General features: G+C 39.4%; 1 protein-coding gene across 2 annotated transcripts in view; it reads left to right on the top strand.

Moving 5' to 3' along the window:
- LOC111672094 (glucocorticoid receptor) overlaps positions 1–12323 on the top strand; it is a 68623-nt gene that overhangs the window by 39138 nt on the left and 17162 nt on the right. The window contains exons 3-4 of one of the 2 annotated variants that reach the window (XM_087180161.1): positions 5467–5636; positions 7296–7322. In XM_087180161.1, coding sequence (XP_087036287.1) covers positions 5467–5636; positions 7296–7322 — 197 coding nt within the window. The remainder of the gene's footprint in view (positions 1–5466; positions 5637–7295; positions 7323–12323) is intronic. The other variant, XM_087180162.1, reaches the window with a different exon arrangement.

Genomic DNA, 12323 nt, shown 5'->3' on the forward strand with positions numbered 1-12323 from the left:
TTGACTTTCTACCCACTCAGGCTTTCTCAGTGCTTTCTGGAATTAAAGGGAAATGAAAATTATAAGCAGAAACAATAGATTGGCATCCAGACCACAGCTGTGTTTGTCTTAAGGAAAGGAAAAGTATTTTTAACATCATCTCGTTGTTTTACACATAATTTCCATAGAAATATAGAAGTTTTACAGCTACAACACTTTTTACTCAATACTTATATGTAATTTACTATTAAAAGCAAATATATGAAACAACAGGAATGCTTATATTACACACAGTTTTTCTCAGATGTCTACAATAGTGTGTGTGGCCACGTCACTCGGTGTCTATATCTGTCAATCCCCAGCACTGCGAAGGTTCTCATACTCAACATCTTTCTGCTGAAAGAAACCACATCTCTCTCCCACTGCCCATCTCATACTTTCTGCTCCCACACATTTGCCTTAAAAAGCTTTGATCTTGATGGAAAAATTATGCTCGCATCGGTTCCCACTGCAGTCACTGGTATACAGTTCCCCAGTGACATAGCAGGCCAGCCCAGTTCAGACAGTCCTCCTTCTTTGGAGACTGTTTGTTGTGGAGCGTCATTTGGGCTGATCTGTCTTTTCCATCGCCTCCTCGTGTAATTTCCTGACATTATGAAAACGTATAACACATTTATTTATAAGTTATAAACTGTATATGTTCTGGTTTCATTTTATTCTGACATAATTTAAAGGAACAGTTGGTATTTTCATGTAATTAATAAAAAAAATCAATGTCCAGATTATTGGGTTTACCCAACAATGGAATAAAATACACAATGGGACCACTGTTTAATTCAAAACTGAGTGACTGGGGAAAAAAGTCAAAATTGATTTACTGTTCTACATTGTACACTCCGTAGGAATACAGAAAAATATTTGTGTAGAGATAGGGAGTATTGTGCATTCTTTACAGAGACCTGCAGGCACACACTGTCTGTTGCAGCAGGATTTCATTTGATTTAGTCGTTTTATTTTTAAGTCTTGTTGCCAAGGCCCTCCGATATTGCTGCACAGCCTCTTCAGCTTTGACACATATTGTTAGCATGTGTTCGCACACAGAAAAACATGTGTGTGTATATGCAGAAGTAAAATAGTGAGGGAAGTGACTGGCAGAATGCCTCAGAGTGTTAACACTGTCTAGCCTGCTTTGATTTTTGTTGCATTTGCCTTTTTTTTTTAAGACCAGGTGCTTGACTGGTAAAACTAACTCTTTGCAGGAATAAACACACACTTGCGGTGTGATTGTGGTAAAACACGCTGGGGGCAAAGTGGACGGAGATAGAGCTGCAAAGGGCAGTGAACTGAAACCTGATGTGTGTGTGTGTGTGTGTGTGTGTGTGTGTGTGTGTGTGTGTGTGTGAGAGAGTATATTCATATCTTTTCTTTAGCTCAGGTCCCGTCTGAGAGTGTTGGTGGTTTTGTGTGTGTGTGTGTGTGTGTTTGTGTGGGTGTATTTGCTGGATTATTACATTACTGCTTTTCTGCAAACGTGCAGCAGAGTTTGTCTGTTTTGTGCGCTAATCACTGTCTGCAGTGTGTGCTCGTTTCAGATGTGCTCTTCCTCATCAGCACACACAAAGTCTTTTTTTTTTTGTTGCTGTGTGCATGTGTGAGTGACTGACTGTGAGTGCACATGTTTATTGCTCTCTAGTCCACCATAGAGGCATTCCTAATGAGGCTTGAATCTGTGCTGCATGGCTTAGAGCCACGCTTGTTGGCTGAGCGATAGGAGGAGCATGTGAGTTAGTGCTGGGTGGGGTGTGAGGGGGTTATAAATGTTTAATTCAAACACCACCCTGTGGTCATTTTACATTACCAGCTTTTTAAGTCGTGTCAAGAAAATAGAATTGAATTGTGCAATATGTATATGTAACATTTTTAGCTCTAATGCTCATTGAAATGCTTAAAATAAAAGAGAAAACATAAATACAAAAAAATTGTATTTAACTGTTGTAGTGCAGTTACAGTTTAATAATAAAAACTGTACTGATCTGTAAAAAATTTCTATTGCAAAAACAAAAAACTGTGTAAATGCCTGCACTTGCTTCAGTTGGGTGGTTGGTGGTTGTTGTCATTTGATCTCCCGCTTCACTGTCTTTATTTTTTTATTTATTTATTTATTTTCTGTCCGGTGTCTGAGGAGTCCGGAGAGAGCTCTCACAGGTCAAGCACCGCCCGTTAATTAGTTGTTCACAGCATCTTCACTCAAATCCAACCGTAGCTGCTTTAAGTTGACAAGTAATGAGAGAGCCAGAAAGATGAGCACATAACACCGTACCTCTTTTAACCTCCTCATCACTCAGGTTAAAAGAGGACAGTTTCTATAAATACCCTACTACTACCAGACTTGACGATTCAAAGTGAAGACCGGTACATATTAGAAAGCATGTGCCAAAATTTGCAGAGTGCCAGTGTTGCCATAGTGCATACAGGTCAGGATAAGGTCGGATTGGATTATTTCATTTCATTGTCATGCAATGTGATTACTGTGGGATATCCTGTAATTATTATTGGAAACCTTATAAATAACTTTGTGTGGTCTATAGTCAAACATCATTTATGTTGACTTTACAGTATGTATTAGTTGAACAGCAAGATGAAAATGACTGTTAAGTACATGTTTCGGTTTGCAAATGCGATCTTGGTGTCAAATTCATATATCGGGTCATAGTTATGTTGAAGTCGGTCGCTAGCAGAGAGTTCAAAACAGTTACAGGTTGTGGGTTGGATGAGTTTCAGAATGAGATATACATAGTCATTTAGGCGCTAGTCATGCAGCCTTCTAGGTCTGAGGTTAAGTTGTGTATTTTATGTTTGAATAAACCTTTTTTCCCTCCTATATTTCGGACCACATTTATATTTGAGTTCACAAAGCTAGTCCTCATTTGTCATTGCGCTGTTTTTTTTTTTTTTTTTCTTTTAAGAAAGATAAACTAAGAATAATTTAAAGAATTTCAAAAAAAGAATGTTTTGTGCAGATGATGTCATCACTGTGAGGGTCACGCCCCCCCTCTCCAGACTCAAGGAACAGGCTCCCTGCTCTTCCTTCCCACTGTGCTAGGGCCATCTGCAGAAACAGTGTGATTGTATATATTTTTTTTCAAGGCGACTGCCAAACATGTCTGTGTGTGTGCTGGGAATGATCTTGGCTAGTTCACTATTAAGCTACGGCTAAACTTTGTATATGGATGCCTTCCAAGATCCACCACCTCTACTCCCCTTGGCCACCGTCCAATTTACATAAGCAAGTGTTGTCTTTCCAATGACCATGAGGCACCAGCCACTGTGAAGTTAGGCCGTGCTTGTTTGAGGAGACGGGTGGGGGTGGCTCCTGGTGTGTGTGATGGACACTTGCAACTTTTATTTATATACTCTCTTCGCACTCTACTTTTGTCTTGCAAACATGGCTCTGTAGCTTGGAAGCCATGGAAAGAAAATGGATAAAAGCGACCTTTGGAGCATTAGTTGAACACAGCATCAGCAACAGGGCTAAGATATCTATTGGCCTGGATGCAAAGTCATTATCAAGCTTAGCAAGCCAACTCAGTTGCATAATACCAGTATACATTCCAAGTAGTGCTGCTAAAACAAACCAGAGAGAAAAAATTTAAGCCCTTCTAATGCCGTCAAATTCTTGTCATGGATTACACAGGAGTGTCAGTCTGGAATCTATTTGGCCACAACACGCCCCTATAACCTAACAAACCTTCAGTCGACATTTTGGCACTCTGCCTGCAATACATCTGACAAATTGGTGTTGCTGCCTAGTTAAGCTTCACACTGCAGTTCAGGTGTCTCAGTTACTGTAAGTCTAATTATAGACAGTCAGGGATAATGACTGCTCTGTGTGTGCACGCAAGTTTCTCAGGAGATTTAAACAAGGCTTTAATTTGCATTGTAACACAATTGGAGGCTCGGGGTGAGATTTAGAGATTAGTTACTGCACAGAGGAGATGTCTACCAGTGATGGTAGGTGATTCAATGGGTTTAGCTTATAGAGATGTGGGATGTAGGGCCATCTGATGTCACATCTGGGCTAGTCTCTGTTCCACTAGTGCCAGTAACTCAATACAATCGCTCAGTCAGCATTTCTTTCACGGGTCTGAAAAAAATAAAGCCTGTTCCTGGGGGTTACTTTTTCATGGGTGAGTCAAATTGGTATCCAATGTCATAACTTTAACAATTACTTTGGAATCTCAGACAAAACAAGAAAATTAGCTCAGTAGAGCGCATACCTCCACTAAGGCCACTGACCAAACTTCACAAGAAAAATTTCAAATTTATAGTGAATGATGTCTATCTGCCCCAAAATTGAACAGGTTCCTCTCTGGCTCATAACCCATCCCTCCACCAAGTTTGGCGAAAAATCGGTTTAGTATTTTTTGCGTAATCCTGCTGAAGGACAAACAGACAAACAAACAGACACGGGTGAAAACATAACCTCCTTTGCAAAGGCAACTACAGCTCCCATGAAAAAAACAAGTGCAGCAATCTGAGCACTTGTGTCATTGTTACTTGGTTTCATCTATGTCCATAAAACTCATCAACACTCTCTATTAAAGTCATTTTTTTCATCCCTGTTGTTTGGATCTCTGCTGTTTATGAACTTCTTAGAAGTTTTTTCAACTCACTACCCATGAACATTTGAGCTTATGGGAAATGGTGTTTGCTAAACATGTAAAACGAGCCACACACACACACACACACACACACACACACACACACACACACACACATACCTTTTGAGCTCTGTTCCTAGGCTGGATTTTTAATTATTAGGGCAGTTATAAATGTCAGTGGCATCTTTAATGTCCTTTTTCTTACTTTTGGAAAAGCACCTGGAAGCTCTGGTTTTACTACACATCAAGCATGAGTCATTAAAATGAATAAACCAGCAATTATGTCACATTTACGTCAGAGAGCTTTATTTGAGGACCAGGCAGTCATCCTGAAATCGGTTCTTATTGAAGTCATACTGAAACTGTTTGTTTTGAAACTTTTTACTGTAATACTGAAAAGGCTGTTTCGCAAATGTCTTTGTGTTGTTCCAGTAATTTGTCTCGTTTTCCTGAAAGATAGGATATCTAGGAATTTACCAATTTGCTATTTTATTGGTTTTTGAAATGAGTGATTTCTTTCTGGTGAGAACATGTTCTTGACATTCAAGCCCTTGTCTGCAAATATTTTTGGGACATTGTAAATGGAAAATACTTCACTGATCAGAGAAGCAGCAGCACAATCAAAATATTTTTCAGTTCAATGTCCAAATGGCTTTCATGCCTCGTAATGTCATTACAACCTGCCACTGAGCCTGTCTACGCCCATAAACCAACCCTCTTCACCTGACCTTGAATTTGTCCCAAAAGTCTTCATATTTACATGCAGCCATCTTCACATATTTTCTCTCTCTCTCCCTCTCTCCCTCTCTCTCTGTACACATTCCAGCTCATCTCCCAGAACAGGAGAGAGCAGCAGTTCTGCAGTGCCGGGCCAATCCAAGCCCAGTGGGCAGACCCACAAGATCTGTCTGGTGTGTTCGGACGAGGCCTCAGGATGCCACTACGGGGTCGTAACCTGCGGCAGCTGCAAGGTGTTCTTCAAGAGGGCTGTGGAAGGTTGGTCGGACTTTTCTGCATCTACTCCCTCAGTCACTCACTCACTCAGTCATTCACTCACACATGACACACTATGATGGCAGATGATAGTACTTACACAAATCTTTGTGAGGACAAAGTTTAAGAACCAAAAAATGTGCTTTTATTTAAACTGTTTTCCTTTTGAATCTATGAATCATGGCTACTTGTAATCAGATTTGTTTATACATGTCCATTATTCTATATTATGCCTCCACAACCTTGTACATTTGCACTTTTACGCAATAGTTAACATCCATTACATTTTATTCCAAAGATTCTCTTTCATTGGAATTACATAAGGTCAGCTGTTGTAGCTGTTGCGCAGGAGAGAAACATCTCAGCTTTTTTCTCTTTTCTCAGGAAGCAAAGAAAATTAAATCATGTATCATAATTCAAGGTCAGAGTGGAATAGTAGAGGGTTTTTGTCGAGCTTTAGTAGAACACACATCATGTAGTTGCATTTTTGTGGATTTGTGCATTTGAATCTTAGTCCTTGACATTGCATGTCACCATCGACCTCTTCTCTTGCCTTTCCTGTTTGTCATGTATCAAAGCAGAGATGACTTATAAATAATTTTGATCAGTGCCAAAATATTTTGGAGGAAAAAGCCTGCTCCAAAAATATTACTACCATGATACCTTTCCATTTAACATAGCACTGCCTTATAGAGTATTATGTTAAGCTTGTAACACAGCCATTCTTCTGCTTTGCTTCACAAACATTTGACACCTGGTAATGCACTATTCATTTCTTGTCTCAGGCAAGACGTTTGTGTCAAGACGTTTGTCTTGACACTAATTGCCTTGACAAAATCTCGTGACGGGAGGGGCAGGAATGCATCTGACAAACGGAAAGTAATTTGTGTTAAAGGCTTTCCACCATGCATTCCACTGCCCTCTGCTTCTCTCTATTATGGATTATTATTGCATATATAGTCCTCAACATTGCACAGGTACTCCCTAGGTGAACAGTGACTAAACCACCCTATTTATTATTGTCCCAGCACTGGTACTAAATGCACAGAAATTACCCACTCTAACCTCGCCCCCATGTCCCAGTTAGAAGACTGACAGCATTTTCTTTTTTTTCATTCAGTTCCTACATCCACTCTCTCTTTCTGTCTGTTTGCCCTGTATCTGTAGCTAACATTGCTAGTGATATAATACAGGTAGAGACCAAACTTACTAGGGAAATCATTACTCTGAATGTAAGGTGATGGTGTGAACATGGATTGTTTGACTTTTGCAACAGTTCAGGACTAAAACATGCCTGGTGGTTAATAATGTAAACTTCTGAAGACATATTTATTTCCTGCATACAATAAAACATTTATTTGAGGCTACTATTCCTATAGAAAATATATGTAAAAACAATGATAGAGAAAGTGTAAATGTATAAATATAAACTTACTTAACTTGATATGAGCTGCTACAGTTAATTTCTGGACTTGTATGATTGCCAATTGTTATCTAGCATTTTAGCTTCTTACTCTGTGGTGCTGGCGTAATTCCCAAGCGCTCGAAAGGAAGTGTGCTTTTTTTATTTTGAAAAGACCTGCCTACAGTAGCACTGAGATCTGTTATTCTTGTTTTTCTCCCCCTCCTCTCCATTCTCCGGTCGTTGTCTCTATGGTGAAGGATGGAGAGCACGACAAAACACAGATGGTAAATAAATGCACTTTTAATAATAATGATAATAATTGTAATTATGATGATGATGATGATGATGATGATGATGATTATGATGGAAAAACTATCACCTCTGATTTGCCCATGTCCCTGTATTCCTTCAGCACTAAAATATGACCAATCTGCCTAGACACATGTATAGCATCTTCTGCCAACTATCTGTTAATGCATGCAAATGTTCAGATTTGGTGATTTAAATCAGCGTAAATTGCCTGTGAGTGGTGATTTTTTTTTTTTTTTTTTTTTGGGGGGCTCTTCAGTTTCTGCTTGGAATGCTCAGCTTCATCATCCTTGCAGGTGCCAGCGCCAATAATTGCAATCACACCTTGACACTAATTAGGCCTCTTCGTTTGCACTTGACCCACATTAACCCCCTGAGATCTGATGTCAGAAATCACCCCTCCATTTTTTTTTTCCTTCCTCTTGGGTTGTTCATGTGTCTTTACTCAGTGTGTTTCTGCAGATGACAGTATTCAGGCCATGTCCTGGTTTCTGTTCAAGCAGTGAGAGACATGCTGAGGGTGCCATGTTTTCCTAATGTCATGCGTATTAGCATAGCTTTTAACATCATTCTGCTGGACTGATCATCTGATATCAATTTATTTGAACTTCAATTACTGATTGTAGTCTAAACTAACACGACGCCACGTCCTGTGAAAACCATGCATCTCCAAAATGTCAGCTTTTTAAAAGCTAAAAACAGCAGCCCTGTTTTCAGCTTTGTGAATATCCATTTTTCAGATGATCCTGTTGTTTTTCAAATGGTTAATTTAGCTCACAATGTAAATAATAAATAAATGAACTAATACATTTTAGTCGAAATGTGCTCCAAAACATATCATAGTGTTGGAAAGGTGCCGTGAAACAGACACAAGCAAGCTCCCGATTCCTGCCATTAGCTGAGACAGCGAACGCAACGAGGGTGTGGGTGAAGGAGGATGGGAGTTGAGGGGGCTGCTTTCAAGTCTCATGCTGGTGCTAGATTGATGTCAGGAACTTACATCCTTCATTTTATCTGAAAAACTCAAAATCAACAAATTTGGAGATACAGTACATGGTTTTTAGAAGACAGTTACAATTATTATTAGTTTACCCAATTAGTGAGACCCACGTTATAAGTCAAAAGCATAATGTTCAAGCCACAGGTTTAAATGTTCCATGGCTTCAGTTGTTGCCGAACTTTAGAAAATAAAGTAACAAATGGCCACTGATGTGGAATAATAAACCCGAGGGACTGTGTGTCTGACACAGATCACTGACCCTTTAAGTCCTGGAGCATCAGCTTTCATTTCTCAATGTAATCCCCTTCAACAGCCTTAAATAGCACAGCTATCTTAAATAAATAAGTGAGCACACTTGAGTCTAAGATCATAAATATTAGGTTTCACCGGTAAGTAAATATGATATCATCAATATAATCACTTTCTGTTTCTGCACAATTGACTTTTTAACAGCACATTGACATACTGTAACTCTTATCGGGAGGATTTGTTTTGTTTATTTCAAGACCTATTTGAAATAGATAAGAAAATGTACATTAATTGTCTGTAAACTTTTTTTTGCAGTAATGCCTGTTCACATAGGTTTCCACAGCTACATTTGCAACAATTCTCTAGACAGACAGTGGCACATATCCATTTCTCCAGGACTGTAGACTCTAATAAGGTGTTGAAACAGTGGTTTAATGGTACCTTTTTAGACCAAAATACATTTCTAAAATTGCACAGCAGTTATGTTTTTTTGTGATTGCTGCATGGAAGAAAAACATGTAGTTATAGGGGGAAAGAGCTTTGATCGTGTGCCATGAGAGAACCTTTTTTTCAAATGATTTAAATTGGTTAGGAGGCCTTGAATTAAAATGAGATCCTGAACTGACTAACAGACTAAAAATGTAAGTGATTTTTCACATTATCAGGTTATAATTTCATTGTTTTTGTTAATTATTCAGCAAAAATACTTCACATATACAGGTTTGGCAGCCAGCCAGATTAAATAACAAAAGATTTACTGCTGGATTAAAAGACCCTGGTCAGGTTCAAACTCTGGAACTCCTCTCTGAGTTGATCTTGTTAACCGCTGCTCGACATGCTAGTATTAGCTACAAACCCGGTCAGAGGGTTCACCAACCAATGCTGACGGCTGCTACCAGGTTCTTGTTAACGGATTAGATCAGGATAAGGGAGAGAGGATATCAGTGGGAATCAGCTGGCACTTTTGACACCACAGATGGCTGTTTACGCCGTTGTTTGCAGTGACTTCCTGTGATATCAGTGATGGCTGCAACTGACAGACCCCAGGCTGCTATCTTGTCGTCACACCTCCGACCCTGCAGATTAATTTCCAGTCTATGTGGAATATGGTTATTCTTGAGTTTCAAAAGTGATTTTCTCCACGATTTTGAGAAACATTGCCTTTGCCACTAACATATTCAGTATATGAATTTGGCATTAAGTAAATAATAACACTGCTTTGTTACATTAGTCCAGACTATGAATCTCAGTGTTACTTATTTTAGTTTTACACTTCTATGTTAAACTACTTCTGCTCCATCTCGATTGCAGAAGGTATTTAGCTTCAGCTGCCATCAACACAGGGCGCTGCTGCTCTGAAGCATCATTAAACTGAGCTAATCATTTGCTTGATGTCCCAGATTCATTTTTGTTGCAGGTACTCATAGTGCGTCTATTGAGGCTGCTGTATTAGCCTCTATAGTCATTTGCTTGTGAGCATACAGGAGAAGAGCCAAATGGCGTGAAGCACTGCATGATGAAAGAAATGAAGCGTATATTATGTATATTATATATATATTATTTTTAGTCACTGTTTATATCATTCTGATATATCTTTATCAAATTGTGATGATACACGCACAGTGTCACTGTCAGCTGGTCACTCACTGTCATTCTCCCTTGCTTGGCATTGTCTGTTGCTCGCTCTCCTCTACACTGCAGTGTGTTTACTCAAATACTGCTTGCTGTTTAGCTTTAGACGAGCATCTTAAATGTTGCGTAACGCTGGAAAAAAAATGAGGAGAAAATATTAACGGTTAACAGCTCACATTAATCCTCCATTCGTTCCCATCAATAGCAAACACAAAACACTTAAAGTAACATTAATGTTACATCCGCATCCACAGACCCATGATAAGGGCGTGTTAGCTTACAATTGCACTTATAAATATGATTCTAATAAATATACATCATTTTAATATGCAGCACAATATGCTGCTGTTATGTCCATGCACCTCTAGGGGAAAAAAATACACACCATGCAGTTTTATTTCCACTTTCTATTACATGGCGCCAGTAGTATTATTGAATGCCCTTTAGTTCAAAAAGCTGCATTAAACATGTGATATTTCAGATCAGTCGAGACAAAGATCAGTAACACAGTTTATGGTCCCAAAGGGCATTTTGTCAAGGCAGTGTTGACTTTGTATAAGGTCTTATTTCAGCCAATGATGTTTCCCTGTTCTCATGCAAAAACACTTCTCAGTGTGTGTCTACAGAAAAATTAAGGGTTGTTGGAGAGTGGCAGAGGCAGAAGTGTTTATTGTGTCATCCAGTGTGATGATCTCTGCATCAATTTAGAATATAGTGCCAAGCCCCAAAAACATGAAAAGACCGCAGTTATTTATTGAAGAATCTGCTTTTGCTTCTCCTCGCAAAGTAATAGCTGTGTAGATCTGCTCCATAATGAGTAATGTTATTATACCAGAAGAGACTAATGAGCGGGTCTTCCACCTTACTTTTCCATATGTGCAGTAATTGATGATGGGGGCGTATGTTATAATTTAGTCATCCAGTCGTCCAGAAGGGGCATATGCTCTTTAATAAGATGTGCCGTTGAACTTCATATTTTTCAGTGGAAGAATGCAACCCCTACGGGAGTGTTGTGATGTGTTTGTGGTTTTCATGTCGCAGAGCTTGAGCTGAAAAAGTTTAAAATAGTTTATAGCCTTAGGTGAAATCTAGCACAAATCACCTATCGGTGTGGTAGCCAGTGGGTCTGGAAAAAAACAAACAAACAAAAAAACAGTTTTGTTTTACCTGTTTGCTTTTGTGCTCGCGTCTCATCTCTTTTTCTCCACTTTTGCAAAGTCTACAGCAGCATAGCTTCAGTTTGACCTGCATTTCTCTGTCAGACAGGGACCTAAGTAAGCCTTTTATAAATCCAAAAGCTGAAATTACTCTGTTTATACACGCCATGACAACAGTATATCTCTGCTGACATCCTGTTAACAGTGAACGGTAACTAAAGTGCGAAACGGGTGAATCTTTTTTAACTGGCAGATAAGCGTTTAGTGACAAGTCTTTCTAAATCACCGCCTTCGGTCTGTTTTCCACAGCGTTACATGATCTGAACAGCAGATGTGAAGTGGGTTAGTGACTCATCTAGCACATCAGTTGTGATTCTAGTTAATCGTGACAGTTGGATTTCATAGAACCTCTGTGATTGTGAAACCAAGAGAATGACCATGGCATGTTTGGCATGTTGCTATGGGACATCCCCTCATTAATTTTGTCCATTAGATTGATTATGCCGCAGCCTGAACTCAAGAGAATGTGTTGATGCTCGAAAGATGAGATTCATGTGACATTCCTCAGGCTCTGTCACACAAGTACTGTATGTGCTAAAAGCAAGACACTGCCCTCTGGGCCAGGGTACTCCTGCTGAACTGATGTTGTAACATGATGTAAAATAAATCTTCCAGGCTGGACCATAAAGTAAAACTGCTGCAGCCCCCAGTGTGAGGTCAGGGTGCCCTGCCAAGGACACTATGATGTTGCAGTTTTTTGTTTTTTTTTCAGCAGTGGTGGTGTTGTGTGCGCATTCATGCATGTATTGATGGAGGAATAGCTTAAAATGACCCTAGAATTGTTATAGATATGGTCATTCGTGTTCACCTTGCCGTGTGTTTTTGACACTTGAAGGGCCCTGGAGGCTCAGATAACTGTAGTAATAAATGTCGACACG

The sequence above is a fragment of the Seriola lalandi genome, unplaced genomic scaffold, assembly GCF_002814215.2.
Source record: "Seriola lalandi dorsalis isolate HSWRI2012SDOR001 ecotype SW California unplaced genomic scaffold, Sedor1 jcf7180002054893, whole genome shotgun sequence".
NCBI lineage: Eukaryota > Metazoa > Chordata > Actinopteri > Carangiformes > Carangidae > Seriola > Seriola lalandi.